This window comes from Gorilla gorilla, chromosome 13 (genome assembly GCF_029281585.2).
Source record: "Gorilla gorilla gorilla isolate KB3781 chromosome 13, NHGRI_mGorGor1-v2.1_pri, whole genome shotgun sequence".
Taxonomy (NCBI): domain Eukaryota; kingdom Metazoa; phylum Chordata; class Mammalia; order Primates; family Hominidae; genus Gorilla; species Gorilla gorilla.
In genome coordinates this window covers 114,062,989-114,079,910 of record NC_073237.2, presented here as the reverse complement: position 1 = coordinate 114,079,910, position 16,922 = coordinate 114,062,989, and the positions used below count along the sequence as shown (strand labels likewise).

Sequence of the window (16,922 nt, the reverse complement as noted above, 5' to 3'; positions counted from 1 at the left end):
AAATTATTCTCCATTCACTCCAGTAACCACCCCTGGCAGAGTAGCCCAGGACATCACAGCAAGCAATTATGTTATGGAAAGAATGCAGCCCCAAGAATCAGGCCAACCCAAGTTCATATCCTGATTCTGCTCCTTCCAATTGAACAATTCAGTCCTTTCATCTGTTTCTTCATCTGTGGAATGACGAAGTTACAAATACCTGCATCAGAAGGTCATTTTAACAATTAAATGAAATAATATACAACTAAAACGGTGCCAGACATGCACCAAAAGCTTAGCAACTTAAAAAAAATACAGAAGGTGTGGCAAATGTTATTGTGATTAATATAAGCTGTGTGACCTAAGGCAAGTTACTCATCCTCTCTGGGCATCTCTTTTCTCATTTCTAAATGAGAAGAGTAGCCTTTAACTCACAAGGTAGCAGTAATGATCAGATGATCACGCATGGTGCTCAATATAGTTGGTTCCTTTTGATCGACCATTTACTCCACAGATTTTACTTTGAGTTGAAAAGTTCGGTGATCTCCATAAGGGCAGCCAGAGTGTGTGATCTTATTCCAACCATCTGGAAAGTCCTAAGCTTTTGGAACTTCCCCCATAACCTCTGTGTTTAATCACAAGTCTGTGATGCCCGTCAGGAAGTCAGACCAACTGTAGACATGATAGAGCAACCCTAGGCATGTTGTTCAAAGAAAGGCCATCATCTAGTGGGCCTGATTTGTTCACTGTTAAAAAATCTTTGATCACATAACTTAGATCACATTTTTCCTGGCTCTTACAGCTGTAATATAAATAAAAACAAGTAATAATAATAATACTTCTCTTTGTTTAATATCAGTCAAAATTATAATGGTGAGATAGGAAGTTTTATGCATTTTGTGAGAGCAGGGTGCTCTTGCCATAGAACAGTATTTAGAAGCCCTGCCTCTGCAGTGAAGTGGACTTAGATCCTAATCTCAGTGCTGCCACCAATGAGCAGGTGACAGTGGACACATGATAGAATGACTCCCAGACTCAGACTTCTCATTTGTAAATTGGAAATACTTTAGTATCTTTCTAATTCATTGATGTGACAAACTAAGTGAGATAGCACAAATAAAGCCCTTGCATAAAACAATTGATCAATTAAATGTAACTATTGTAACCATCAACATTATCATTTTAACCAAGTGAGGTCTGCCAACAAGGTATTATTACCTCCATTTCGTGTATTAAGACCTGAGCTTCAAAGCACTTGAATGACTTTCCCACAATCACACAAGTAAATGGAGACACTGGCTTAGACTTTGGTTTTCACTCTCCCAGGGAGTTCACTGTCACATATTGTGTGAGTTCATTTAAGCCTCTCCAGGAGCCTGCTGATGATTTCTAAAAAGTTTATAGAGTCCAGAAGAAGACTGGGGTCTGACAATCCCGTGAGTAGAGAATGAATCAGAAAGAAATGTCTAATTTTAGTTACAGTCACTTCTGTGGTTCCACAGGCTGGAAAAATAGCAATTACTTTAGTGTTGTTACTGAGAAGACCTCCCAGTGCTTCTCCTAGTGCCCTCTTAATAAAGTCTTAGGGGAGTACTCACCCATAAGGACAGTGTCCCCGTATTGAACATAATACATGATTTTCAATCCTTAGAGCAACCTTACAAAGTCATAGTTCTATTCTTATTTTACATTGGAACTAAGTAGACTCTCAGAGAAATGGAGCCCAAGGCACACAGTTGATAAGGAGTGAATTTGAGTTTTGGCTTTCTCCAAAAGCCACGCTACTCAAAATACCAGAAAAATGGAAAGCACTGTGTTAATGCTCATTCTCGGTGTCTTTCTCTCCTCTTTTTATTCTATGTCCAGATTTTCTACTTATTATTGATTAACCCTATTGTTTACATATCCTTTGTTTGAAGCTCCTTCAAGTCCTTTATGGAAAGATATGGTTATAAATAAATCATTTGGTATGTATAACATATATGCATATGTATTGGCTTAATGATTTATGGCTTCAATTGAGAAACCCTTGCTAGTGTCAACCACACAGAAAACTGCAGGAGTTTCACTTCCTGTTTTGCCAACTTTAAGCATGAAGCAATTGGGTGTGGAAGAAAGAAAGTGTCCTTGAGTGACCTGGAGGCCCAGGCTCAGGTTTTGTCACTTTCCTACTCTGTGGCCTATTGAAAAATTTACTTCATTGAACTTCAGCTTTCCCATCAATAAAATGGAAAAAGTTAATTATGATTTGCTACCTTACTCAGCTAATGAGATATTCAAATATAGTTATAGTTTTGTGAATATGTTTCAAGTTGTAAGGTATCACACAAATTTAAGGCATTATAATTGGCATTAATTTATCCTTATTCCACCCTTTATCCCTCTTAAATCCAGAGGATTTAAAGAGCTAAAAAGAGGCTGTCTGAGGCCTGACTTTACTCTTTCTTCTTCTTCTGTTCTATGCATATAATTTCTTTCCCTGCTTGTCCACCTCACCTGCCATTTCTAGAATTTCCATCTGGGAGAGGGAACTGATAGGAAGGAGGCCAATGTCAGCCTTGAATATTTCAGCCTTGAAATACTCCAAGTTGTATGTTGATCTTCTCAGAGCCTTGTACATTTGCTTGAATAAACACACTTATGCAGAATTCATATTCAAATATGAATAGAACCACACTTACATGTAGCACGGATATACACAAAATCATACATTTTCAAGCATACTAAGAAACTGAGGCATACATCTGTAGATAAACAATCACGTATGTATGTTAGTTCCTCACTTATCCACAGTTTCACTTTCCCAGGTTTCATGGTCAGTTATGGTCTGAAAATAGGTGAGTACAGTACAGTAAGATATTTTGAGAGAGACAGTGAGAGAGAAAGAAAGAGATCACATTCATGTAACGTTTATTACAATATATTACTATAACTATTCAATTTTATTGTTAGTTATTGTTAATCTCTTACTGTGCCTAATTCAGAAGATGAACTTTATCTTAGGTATTTATGTATAGGAAAAAATATTGCATATATGAGGTTTGGTACCATCTGCAGTCTCAGAGATCTACTTGGGGTCTAAGAATGTATCCACCAAGCATAAGGGATAAGGGGAGACTACTGTACAAGCACAAGAGTAGAGAACTCATCTCAAACAGCCATAGACATCCACTTCAAATGGATGTATTCTTCAAGAAATATAATCTCACTCTCTTCTATACAGATATGATCATGCGGACACACACACTTTCAAATACACACAGCCCTGATAGCGATACATAGGGATATGTGCACAAATGCACACATCTACTTTCACTAGTACATGAGACATGGAAACACACCCAGGGATGTTCAATCACCCTAGACCTGCTCAAACCAAACACACTCTGAAACACTCAGTAACAAACATTTCTGACTGTGGTCATATTTCCAGTTTTGACAACTGAATTTTGTTGTCTTTTCTTTTTTATAGCTTCATTCAGACATAATTGATATTATAAAACTGCATATATTTAATGTATACAATTTGATGGGTTTAGACATAGTCACATACCTGTCAAACCATCACCACAATCAAGATAATAAATATATCCATCACCTCCAAAAGCTTCCTTGTGTATATGTATATGTATATGGTAAGAACACTTAACATGAGAGGTACCCTCTTAACAAAATGTTAAGCACATAATACAGTATTGTTCATTATAGGAACTCTGCTATACAGCTGATCTTTAGGGCTAATTCATCTTGCATACTATAATTTTATACCAATTAGACAACTCCCTATTTCCTCATTTCTCCCTTCCTCCTTTTCCCTAGGAACCACTGTTCTATTCTCTGCTTCTATGAGTTTGACTATTTTAGAACCTCATATAAATGAAATCAGGCAGTATTTGTCTTTCTGTTACTTGCTCATTTTACATAGCATAATGGCCTCCGGGTTTCTTCATGTTGTCATAAATAACAGGATTTCCCTTTTTTTAGGCTGAATAATATCCCATTGTACGTATATGCACATTTTCTTTGTCCATTTATTTTTCAATGGAAATTTGGGTTGTTTCCATAACTTTGGAAACAGTGATTGTGAAGAGTGCCACAATGAACATGGGAGTGTAAATATTTTCTTGAAATTCTGATTTCAATTATTTTGGGTATATATACAGAAGTGAGATTGCTGGATCATATAGTAGTTCTATTTTTAATTTTTGAGAAACCTCCGTACTGTTTTTCATAACGGCTACACCATTTTCCACTCCCTCCAGCAGTGAAGAAGGGTCCCAATTTCTCTATATCCTTGATGACACTTCATTTTTTTATAGTAGCCATTCTACCTGGTATAAGGTGATATCTCATTGTGGTTTTTATTTTCATTTCCCTGATGACATCCTGATTGTCCTTTTCTTGAATGTTCTGTTTCTGAGGAGGCTGGATGAACATTCTTTTCTGGGAACCTTCTTTATAAGAACCCCATTAATTCCAGACACATTGTTTTCTCAATGATAACATCCACTCTTCCCAAAATGTGGTCAGGGAGCATTTACCAACAGGAACCGGCAATGTATACTCCCTGCCTTGAATCCCTTCACACGTAGTTCTCCTGGCAGTGAGAAGGGTACAGGGGAGGGATCCCAGCCATCTGTGTCTCCCTAAAGAGATTCAGAGGTCCATCAAACATCACTTGTTCTGAAAAAAATAAACTTCTGCTGCAACTCATTTCATGAGGTCACCCCGGGTTTATCAGCCCATATGTTTCTAGAATCAAGAAAAGGTGACCTCCTGAGGTCATCCCACTTCCTTCCTGCCTCTAGCCCAAATTGTCCATGATAAGACCAGGAAGCGGAAATTTTCTCCCCGTTTAAAAGAGTGACCCCTTTAAACAAATTATTTCAATGCTGCTTTCATGACAGTCATTACTTAGTAGGCAATAACTTTGGAATGACATCGAGTGACAAAGTGACAGAGTGTACTTTTCCATACTTCCTTGAAAAATAGTGGTTAATATGGATATTTGAAGCACGTCTTGAACAACCTTATTTATGATATTGGCTTATAGGCAAGACATAAACAAATGAAAACTGGATATATAAAAATAAAAATATATCAGGGGTGATTAGTTAAAAAATAGAACATGCTCGAGAATGACCAGGATGGTTGTGAGCATGTGTTAATCAGGTTTCCTTAGGAATTAGCCACTAGACTTTAACCTCTGTAAGGAGACAGACTTAAAATGGAAGGGGCATCTTGCATCAGGAGCCCCTTGATGACTGCAGTCATCAAGTAGAATTTAAATTGTATTCAATCAAAAAGGAAAAAGTGAACACCCAGTTCGGTCAAAACTACCAAAATGGTTTTATGATGGCTATAACCTAATACAATTTCCATTCAAAAGACTCAGGAAAAGAACAATGTCTCTTTCTGCTTTCTCTGTCTTTATTCAACTTGATGAGGTAAGAGTTGAAATGACTTTCTTTGTCATGGGTTCCTTGACTGAGTTGGTTGAAATGCCCACCTGGAAGACTCTGTATTTTAGTCTAGCATTTATTCCCTCTGCACTGCTTGAGATTAGCAGCCCCGCATATCTAGTGCACCATGGAATTACTCACCCTTAGCATAAGGCCTGACATGTGGCAGCATTTAATACTTATTAACTGAACAAGTGTTGGACCCAGCTGGGCAAGAAATGCCTCAGGAGGTTTTTATTTTTCCTCTTCAGATAGATGTTGCTTCCTGCCAATTGCATCCTGTACCCACTGTTCCTTCTGGATTCCATGATTTACCATCCAGCAGGGCTTTTCTGAGTCGTCTCCAGAAGATGTGCCGCCCCAGGACACTGTCCTCCCACTCCAGGTAAGTGTTCCTGCTGAGAAGGCGGTACAGCTCCACCTGCTGCCTAAGCAGGGTCTTCTCCACCTTCTGCAGGACAATGAAGATGATACCAGCACGACTGCTCAGAAACTGCCAGGTCTGAGCAATCTCATATTCAAAGATACACCAGCGGCTCTGGATGAAGTGCTGGGACACCACAACAATCACCTTTCGACTTTTATGGAAACCTTCATGGATGATGTTGGCAGCAATGGCCACACCGGGAATAAAGTCTCTGTAGTGAAGGCAGAGCTGAAATGGAGGCACCCCTTCTTCTAAATTCTTTACTAGCTCATTCCTTACCCAGTCCTCATCCTGGCTTGAGTAGATAACAAAGGCATCATAGACGTTTTCACCTCTACCATACTTTATGCAGCCAGCAAGAAGCATCAGGTGAAAATAGAACTTATAGACCAGAACTGCTACAACAGATACTACAAGCACACTGAGGACCGACACACCAATGATGGTCTTATTCATCTGACAGGTGATATTCAAACTCAGCACAGGCATGCCCTGCTTATCTGAAGGTGTTGCACATTCCATTCGTTCAACTTCCACCAAGAGCTGCCTCTGGTCCTTGATCCATTGCAGGAAACTCTGGTGTTCACAAGTACAAGCAAAGTCATTCTGAGTAAGATTTAAGAAAGCTAGACTGCTTGGAAAATGCTGTAGTTCCTGTTTTTTGGAAGTCATTATGTGATTGAGACTGTAATCAAGAACCCGGAGGGAGTTCAGACACTTATAAGGAAACGTATCCAATGAAAAGAAGTTGTTGTGGCTCATATTTAGTACCTGAAGACTGGAGAGTGAGTTAAATGCTGTTGGAGACAACTGCTCCAGTTGACACTGAGAGAGGTCCAGGAAGGTCAAGTTTCTCAGCTCTGTGAAGATATCTGGAAGGAAGTTTTCCTGGAAAGAATTGCCAGCCATTTTCAAGACTTCGAGACTGGACAAGCCATTGAAGATGCCATTGAAAGCAACTCTGGTGTGAGTATGAGAAATGTCAAGGTAAATGAGGTTTCTGAGTGATAGGAATACTGAAAACTCACTCATTTGTTTCAAATTGGAATGCTGGAAATCCAGATGTTCTAGTTGTTCTAAGCCCAAGAAGTTTGAACTCATGGTAATAACACCATTGAAGCTCAGATCTAAATACTTTAGGCTGGTTGTCCCAAAATCACTTTGAGAACAGCAACCTTTGAAACTCAAGCCATTTCTACTGAGATCTAGAAACTCAAGGCTTGGTAGATCAACTTCCGAAAAAGCATTCCCACCTTTGTTGGAAGTGAAAGTAAGCCTTTTGAGAGATTTGAGTTTCAATGTGGGAAACTGTCCAAATTTACAGTTAACTAATTCTAAATGTTGCCATCCGAAATTATAAGAAAAGTCTTTTACCCTTTCAATAGTCACACTCACCAGGGAAAATGAAGAAACATTTGTCAAACAATTAAATAAGTCAATAATATCATCGAGGTAGTAGTCTAAGTATGCTAATCGGAATTCTTCAATGGTCAAATTGCACAGGCCCTCTAGAGCAGATTTGTCAAACTTTTCCAAGTTTCCTTCATTTCTAAATTCTCCCAGAACCAAACGACGGACTTCTAAACCAGCCAGACCTTGAATACAAGTTTTCATTACATTTAAACTATCAAAATTATTTCTCAAAGTCAGCTTATGAAGCCTAATTTCTTTAAATGCACCTGGTTGGATAAAGGTCATAGGGTTCAGGGACAGGTCTAAAGAGAGATTGAGTAGGGGCATTTGATGTAGAACCCGCAAGTCTGTGCAATAAATACTTTGAATCTTGTTGCTGGAAAGGTCCAAGTACTCTAGATTGGTCAGATTAGAAAAATACTCAGGTAATTTGAAAGATTGAATAAGATTGTGAGCCACATTAAGTTCTTTCAAAGTTTTGAGATGTCCAATGGGGAAGTTCTCTAGAGATGCTAGATTTGTCTCCACAGCCACCAGCTTCTGTAAACTTGATAGTCCAGAAAAGGCTCCCAGGGCTAAACTCTGGATGGGGTTTCCTGTCAATATTAAGGTGGAGAGGTGGCTTAGGCTCTGATATGCCCCATCTTCAATTGTCTGGATTTCACACCTACAGGAATAAAAAGACATTGATTATCTAATATTTCTGCTGAATAAGAACCTAAAATAGAATATTAATCCTAGTCATCCAGCTCTTCATACAGATGTGATGGGTCATATGATTGTGCATAGGCAAAGACATCAAGCAGGACAGATGATGATGGAATGAGCAAATAAGAAGCCCCACAGACTGAGTATTATTATACTGGCTGCAATGATAGGCTCTTTTTTGTCATGTTAGGCATACATGATAAGCAGAGGAAAAAAATCCATAAGAAGGAAATCACTTAAAGATCAATAATTGACATATATAAAGATTGTGCAGTTGATAAAGCATGTAATAGCCTTGGATCAAGTTTAGCCATTTTCTGTCACACAAAATTGTGATTATACATCTGATTGGTACAGGTAATATGGATAGTCGTTAGTTGGTAGCCAAGATAAATGACTGGTAAATATCAATTTCAGAGATATGAAAAATTACACATAAGTGTCATAGATACTCTTAATGTTTATGAAAAGTGCTTACATGATAGCTAGATATTTGAAAGTTGTTGTTATCAGAGGTAAATGCTTGTAACAGGTGATAGGAGCGAGTTTTGTGGAAAAAAGTGAAAATTATGTGCTATAAGAGTTCACATCCAGAGAACTGTTGTGGACCAAAAAAATCAAAGTAGGCTGCTCTGAGAACACTTAAGTTGAAAATTGAAAGATGAGTAGAAGTGAACAATAAAAGGAGGTGAAGTGAACAGCAAACACAAAAGCCCCAAGGTTGACAGCAAAAAATGACACAAGGAGGAATCATGACAAATAGCTTCCATGGTTGGAGAACAGAGATGAAATTGGAGTGTACAATATGGAGTTGTGGAGAAAGAAGGTTTCCAATTAGGCAGAGGTTTACCAACCAGATAAAGGGTTTTGAATTTTATCCTAAAAGAAATGAAAGCCATGCTACACACAATGTTCAGAGACATGTCCTAGAGACAGGGCTTTGATGCAGCCAGCGAACAGCAAGCCAATGAAAAATTCCTTTCAGCATTGCAGGTGCTTGTCAGTTACAATGTACAAATAAGTTCTTTCTTAATCCAGCCTGAATTACATTTACAATATTCCCCACCCGTTTTATTTAGCTTCTTCAGGAGTTTCCTAGATAATAAAAGCATTGTGGTCCAACCTTTTGTTATTTATTGGTAACTAGATAAAGGATAGGCAGTATAGTAGAAAGAACGCTGGAAGAGTGGACAAAAGAGCTTGGGTTTGGTGTTTCTGCAGTCCTCTCCCACCGTGTGATCTTGAGTACCTCTTTTCCTCTCTAGGTTTTAGTTATCACATTTATAAATCAAACAGCTGAACTTGATTATTTTTGAAGTTCTTTCTTTCAATTATATGATTTTTATAGCCCATCATTCTATCTCCGCATTGCTCTATACATTAGGCAAGAATGAAAGGGACTTGCTGTGTCTCTATATCATTACATTGGTGATAATCACTTTAGAGAAGTAGAGTATTAAGACAAAGAAAACATTTAAGTTGGATTCTGGAGATGTGAACTTAAATCTCTGGTCTGTGGCTAACAAGCAATGATAATGTATATAAGTCACTTAAATTATTCAAGCTTCAGTTTCCTCACCTATAAAAAGAAATATATATATATTTCTGTAGGGGAAAGAAGGCTGCCTGGTCTATCACAAAGCATTCTTACAAGACTAGTTGAGTTACTGTATGTGAACACTGTATGAAAAGGCAAAGGATGTCTATTGTGCTATCATTTGTGCTTGCCCTAATTTAGAATCTCCTATGGGCTAACCAGAAGGGAAGGTGGCCTCTCTGTAAGCACAGATTTAAGGTTTCTGGGGCAAGTTTATTGGGTATCCAGTGGATTGAAGATGAATTACATAAGAGACATTGTTTGGTGAAAAACTACTTCTTGTTTGAAAAAAAAAAAGGGAGAGGTGGTCTACCTTAATAGAGTACTTACAAAATTTTCATGCAGGAAACTGAAATTCAGAACATAATGGCATAGATGCAGCTAGTAGCCATTATCCTAAGCAAATTAACAAAGGAACAGAAAGCCAAATACCATGAATTCTCACTTTATAAGTAGGAGCCAAACATGGAGTACACATGGACATAAAGATGACAAAAATAGACCCTGGGGATTACTAGAGAGGAGACAGAGAGAAAGCAGCAAGGGTTGAAAAACTAACTATTGGGTACTATGCTCACTACCTGAGTGATGGTATCGATTGTACCCTACACCTCAGCATTATGCAATATAACCATGTAAATCCCTGAATCAAAAATAAAAGTTGAAATTATTTTAAAAACCTAATGAAATTCTGTAAGAATACTTTATGCTTATAAAATATATTTTATAAAAATTTAAATATATACAGCATATTAATATTTATTATCACATTTAATCCAGCAGGATAAGTTTCATCATTTCCATTGATCAGATATGAAAACTAAGATTGAGGGAGATGAAGTAATATGCCTAAGGTTACATGGTTATAAATGTTGGGGGTAAACTTGGCTCAGGTCTTCTGACCCCAACAGGACTCTATGCACTATACCACTGCCTTTGAATTGTTCCATTACTCCTTTGTTACATCCTATCTATATCCAAATTAGAGTATAATAGGTCATATGTTCACTCTTCTACAGAAATGTCTGCTCTAAAGAGGATTTTTATACTGTGACCTTAGTCTTTATCAATAATTTCTATAATAAAAAATATGTAAAATGTTTTGAAATGTTTTACAAACCATTGCAGAGAACATGATCCATTATCTAGTTCGATTTGCAAATAAGGCCCCGATGATGAAAACCCTTTTAGAATTTGGTTCCCCTAAAATATCAAGATGACAATTTCACCTGCCACAACAAACGATATACTTCCCTGCATCAGAAAAGAAAATCTTAGCCATTATTCCCTGCCCACAGCAGATGTTTTCCTTTAATCTTGACATATTTCTCCTTGGGTTACTTGTCTTTTCCTAATTCCCTATCCTCTACACTACTTGTAATATTCTAGACATTGTTTGAATCTTATGCAGTTCATGAAATCTTTCTTGACTACCCGCCACAGAGAAGGCCCCTCTTCTGAAAAATACAATTAGTTACCTTTAGTTTAAACATAATTTATCACCTACTGTTATATGTCGCTATCTTTATATCAGTTTCCAGATCCAAAAAATCATAATTAAAATGTGTTGACTATATACTATGTACCCAGGACCATACCCAGGACTTTAAGGTATTAACTCTTTCAAGAAGATATGCCTCCTTAACAACAGGGGCTGTGTGTTATATATCAATATATGCCTGTCTTCTTGCAGAGTGTACAACATATAGCAAGTAGTCAATAAATAGCTGCTTATGAAAGAATTTAAGCTAATTTTCTCTCCTGTCTTAAAAGAAAACCTAAAATTAGAATTGCCCTTAGAAGCTGTCTCAGCCAACTGCCTACTTCACAGATTAGAAAACTGAGACCTGGAGAATAGAGGTAGCTTGCTCAAGGTATATAGTTAATAAGACATCTGTTGTATGAATGAATAAGTGAATGAAGATGAGACTCCACAAACCAAGCTTTCCAGTCCAATAATGAAATGATAGGACAATGAACACCTCACCTTGTGCAGTATGTAAAAGTGGATTCATTACCTGGATAAATCCAGCACCTGCAGTTCTGGGAAACTGAAGAAGCTATAGCTGCCTAAATGCCTCAGGGGATTAAAGCTCAGGTCCAGGTTCTTGGTTGAGAAGGGGAGGTTGTCGGGGATTTTGTAGAAATTCAGCTCCATGCATTGATAAGTAATATTAGGAACCACCTGCAATGATTACACATGACATGAAGTATCTTTACTGCATGGTCTCCCAACTCCCCTCTCCTAGACCAGAGATGGTGGAGGAGGGCCTCTTTTTGTGCAAGCACAAAATTCAGTCAACCTTTCATCCATCTGTCCATCCTTCCATCTATCCATCCATCCATTCACTCAATTCATGCTTATAAATTGTCTTACTCTAGATTAGAAAGTAAAGAGCACCTACTACGTGCTCAGCATTCTAACCTCCATGATAAAATGGCAGCATTTAGCAAGAAGCAATGGAATCAGGGGGTGAAGGGCTGAGGCTCCGGAGTCTGAAAGCTCTGGGTTTCATGCCAGCTCTTCTGTGTGGTTTAGGGCCAAGTCTTTAAAAACAAAACAAAATAAAACGAACAAAAGAAAAACCTCAGTGAGCGTCATTTTATCATATGTAAAATGTAGGTAATAAAATATCCAATATCGTGCTTGCTGCAGTAGCACATATACTAAAATTGGAAGGATACAGAGAAGATGAGCATGGCCCCTGCACAAGGATGACACACAAATCCATGATGCATTCCATATTTTCATGATCTATGCAGCAAATCACCATGGCACACATTTACTTATGTAATAAACCTGCATGCTCTGCACATGTGCCTCTGAACTTAAAATAAAAGTTGAAAATACAAAAAATAAATAAAATATCCAGTATCATTCTAAATACTCCATATCATTGGGGAGACTGTCTGGCAGTCAAGATGTCCAGACCTTCCTTAGTCATGGCCCAGATTTTGACAACTGCATTCTTTTTCTTGGCTCATTGACCCTTGAGCAGAGTGATGTAGAAATAGGGGGAAATCTTTAGAGTGCATGGATTCCCATGGTGGAACCTAGTAAATAAGGTCAAGTGCTTTATGCTGTCTTTGTTTTTACACTGCTTTCTAGCCTACTTTCCCACATTCTTTGTAAGCCTAATTCTCTAACGCTCCCATCTAATTTCTGAATGCTCTCATTTCCTCCAACAAAATTCCTTGCAGAAGCCAGCTAATTGTAGTTTTCTGTTGTTTGAAACCAATAGAATGTTTGAAGGATTAAATGAGATAAGGTGTTTAAAGAGTTTATTTAAAAGCCCGCTACAGTATAAGTGATCAATAGATGTTAACATTAATTATTATCATCTATTATTAATCCCTTACCATATGCCTGCATAGTTCTTGTTTGTTATATACTTTCACTTAATCTTCAAATAAGCATTTAAAGATGAGGAAAATGGAAATTCAAAGAAATGAAGTAATATGCGCAAAGTCAGAGTTCAAACATGCAGATCTTCGTTCGTATGTCTGCTTAAATGTTGCAAGCCATGGAGCCTCAAAGACAATATTGTCTAATAGAAACAGTGCCAGGCACTCTTTCTTTGCCCTCTTTTATTCCCTTTCACAGGATGCACCACCATCTAACATTATGTTGTCTATCTGATTGTTCTCATTGTATTGTCCATCTCCTGTATTCCATTGCAAGTTTGATGGGTTTGCCCACTGCTTTGTCTCCAGCACTCAGAATGGTGTCTGGCAAATGGTTGATGCTCAATAAATATTTGCTGAATCAATAACTAATTGAATAACTGATTAAATGAAGGTTTACTTAAGTCCAAATTGTAGGCATTTCCTGCCAAGCGCTGTGGGCATTACAAAGAAAAATACGATGCAGCTCCAGACTTCAATGGACTCACAGTCTAGAGTAAGAGTTTAGATAGGAGCAAAGCTAACACTATCTCAAGGGGCCATAAAATAGGCTTAGAAAATATGCCCTGTGGTTCAGAGAAAGCAGAGATCAAGTCTGGATTCAGGAAAGGCTTCCCAGAAAAGGAAGATTTTAAAGTGGGTCTTGGAAGATGAGTAAGGTTTAGATATGTGGAAAGGGGAAGAAAAACATGTCCTAAGAAGAGGACAACGTGAGCACGTAAAGAGTGGAAAACAAACTCAGATTAGCTGGTGAGTGGTGGGAGTGGTGAAACCTAAGTAAGAGGGCAAGCCAGATCAGAAGGGCCTCAGACTTTGTCCTGCAGCAATTATTTCAATCATTTATCACTTACACATCTAGCGGCTCCTGTGTGCTGGCCACTGGAAATATAGTGGTAAATAAAACCAGCAATGATCCTGCCTCCTTACCGATTCCATTACAAAGGGAGAGAGAGAAAATAAACAAACAAAGATATAAAATGTTGTGCTCTAGAAAAAAAAATATTAAGCAGTATAAGGGGATTTGAGGCAAATAAGTGAGGCTGGAGAGCTCTACATGGGGCAATCAAGGAAGACTGCCCTGAGGAGGGGACATTTAAGCAGAGATCTGAATGGAGTGATTAAAGCATGAAAAGGACTTGGGCTGCACTGACCAATACAGTAGTCACTAGCCATATACAGTTATCAAACACAAGAAATGTGAATAGTGTAAATTGAGAAGTGTGGTAAATGTAAAATATATACTAAATTCCAGACTTAGTACCAAACAAGGAATGTAAAAATATCAGTAATAGGTAAATATATATTAAAATTTTAAACATTATTTTAAATACTCTAAGTTAAATAAAACTATTATTGAAATTAACTTCACTTGTTTCTTTTTTTAATGAGGCTACTAAAAACTTTAAAAGTACATATGTGGTTCACATAATATTGCCAATGGATAGCACTGATCTAGCATTCTAGGTAGAAGAAATAGCCAGTGCAAAGGCCCTGTGGTAGAAAGCTGTTCTAATGGCAATGGAGAGTTATTAAAAGTTTTTAAGGAGAGTAATTTGTTAGATTGAAGCCTAAGGACAAATAATAACAACAAATGGAAGTACATAACAAACAAGAACGTGCAGAATGAATTAAAGGAAGAAGACTGGAATCAGGAAAGCAGTTAGTGTGTAAGAGTCAATGCCAGGGGAAATGAGGGCCTGCCTTACAGTGGCACTAAGGGGATGGGCAGGGGTGGACAGGCTTCAGGGACAGACAGGAAAAGGTACATGGGGAAAAGAAGTCAAGTTTGGCTGTGGTTTTATCTCACAGCGAGCCTAATTAGAAAATCTATCTCCATTAACCTAACAGCAGAGGGATACAGAGAAGAGGACAAGGAGGAGGACTATGGGCAGGGAATTGAGGGAAGGGATGGCTTCGAGATAATGAATTAGTCTTTGCTAAATATTACTTGATTTTCTCCTATATCCTCAACTTCAGGACTGCAGCTGGCTTTTTCTCTCTTGAGTTTCTGACCCTGCCTCACTGTAAATCATGTTCTTAGCTGTTCGGCTCTACTATGGGTTTCTAAAGCAACTGTGAAGTCTGCGCAGGGGAAAAACAAAAGAGATCCATCATGAATAAGATTACCAACCAGCTGATTGGTATTTCACTAAGAAAGAAACTGTTGCATTAGCTGACATTATACATATTTCCCTCTTGCGTTTTTCTTCTCTCTCTCTCTCTCTTTTCCTTTTTCATTCTCTTATTTTTTTCATCCTCTGGACTAAACTATATTACTGCATACAGAAGTCTGACACCCACTTAGAAAGTTCTTTCTCTAGAGACACACACACAAAAGCCATCTTTTTCCTGAGATTGAAAGGAGCAGGGTGACTGCTTGAAGCTGAGTGTAAAGACCACCAGTGGGAAGAAATGACACTGAAGCAGTCTGCTTACTCTCTAGTGAAGAAGGTATTATAATTCTCTTACAGATGCGAAAACTAGTCTCAGACAGGTTTGATAATTTCTTCACATAGCCACAAGGTAGCAGAGCAGGGACCTTAAGCAGATCTATGTTATCTCATGCCCCTGTTAGCACTCAAAATTTCCAAATGGAACAAACCCCCAATGGCTGCCTCTAGTGCCCTGTAACAATGAATTATTTGATCTCTGTGGCTTCTTGAGTCTTTAAGGTAATTTAACTCTTTTTTTTTGCAAAAATAAACAAACCAGGGCACACAGTGAGAAGTTCTGGGCAGAAGTGAGGGAAAGTTCAGAGGAGCTGACTCCAGCCACGTACCTCCACGCAGGGCTCCCAGCTTTCTGGTCTCACGCAGGAGAGGAAGGCCATGGCTGGGATCAGAGTCCCAGCCAGGCGCGAGGCAGACATCATCCTGGCATCATCCTCACTGCTTCTGTGAGCAGCAGTGGCCCTGTGAATGCGTGGCTCGCTATCACCGTCTGACGGAGCAGTTTCTGAGGCACTGGTGTCTTCTCTTCCTCGAGCCGCCCCACAGCAATTGGTGTATTCAAAGCAGTTCTGGGCTAAAGGGTGAGAGGAAGTGAAAGCGGCAACCTTAGCATTCTGGACTTTTGTTTCTCTAATAGTTATCTCTTTTGTCACAGGAGAGGAAGTTAGAAGAAGAAAACGCCTGCAGACCAGTGGCTAAAGAAACAGCAAGAGGAAGCTAGTTGGCTTTTATCCCAATTAGTCATCTGACCTCTGCCTGGGCTTGGTGAATTTAGGAAAACAATCAGGTTCTATTAAAATAGCCCTTGTAACTCTCTAGGATGACGGTGATTTTCCAATTTTGTTTCAGCTGTGGAAACACTATTTGTATTAGTTTGCTGGGGCTGCCATAGGAAATACCACAGACTGGGTTGCTTAAACAACAGACATTTATTTTCTCACAATTCTAGAGGCTTCCAGTCTGAACTCAAGGTGTCAGCAAGTGTGTCTGAATTCTAATCTCCCCTTCTTATAAGGACACCAGTTATGTTGGATTAGGGCCCACCATAATGACCTCATTCTACCTTACATACCTCTTTCAAGGCTCTCTCTCCAAATACAGTCATAGTCTGAGGTAGAGGGGTTAGGACTTCGATATGTAGGTTTTTGCAGGACACAATTTGGCCCGCCCCTTCTTGTGAAGAAACTCACATACAAAACTGAAAATAAACCTCAACTGAAACTCAGTTTGAAAAGTACAAGAAGATTGGGAAAAGTCTGGGATTTCAGAATGGAATATACTGAAGTTCAGATCTCAGCTGGGTGACTCATGGCCTTGAGGCATTGGTCAAGTCATGTAAACCGCTAAGCTGTACTTTCTTTCTTTTCTTTTTTCATTTTTTGTATTATGGTAAAATCACATAACATAACATGACATAACATAAAATTTATTATCTTGACCATTTGTATGTGTACAATTTAGTGGCATTAATTATGTTCATA

General features: G+C 38.4%; 1 protein-coding gene and 1 non-coding gene across 3 annotated transcripts; one reads left to right on the top strand and one right to left on the bottom strand.

Moving 5' to 3' along the window:
- Positions 1-2,872: 2,872 nt before the first annotated feature.
- On the bottom strand, positions 2,873-15,876 carry TLR4 (toll like receptor 4). 2 transcript variants are annotated; one of them, XM_004048515.5, is made up of 4 exons: positions 15,771-15,876; positions 12,012-12,133; positions 11,605-11,771; positions 2,873-7,948 (listed from the first exon to the last, which is right to left on the bottom strand). In XM_004048515.5, exons 2-4 carry the CDS (start codon positions 12,015-12,017, stop codon positions 5,689-5,691), a joined length of 2,433 nt encoding a protein of 810 aa, XP_004048563.1. In that variant the 5' UTR covers positions 12,018-12,133; positions 15,771-15,876; the 3' UTR covers positions 2,873-5,688.
- On the top strand, positions 12,230-12,336 carry LOC115935947 (U6 spliceosomal RNA). Its single transcript, XR_004071530.1, has one exon. It is a non-coding gene; the product is annotated as a U6 spliceosomal RNA (small nuclear RNA).
- Positions 15,877-16,922: the final 1,046 nt, after the last annotated feature.

Coding starts and splice junctions, on each gene's coding strand:
- TLR4 (XM_004048515.5), bottom strand. Junction 7,949..11,604: donor CAGGTGCTGGATTTATCCAG/GTAATGAATCCA, acceptor TTATTCCTGTAG/GTGTGAAATCCAGACAATTG.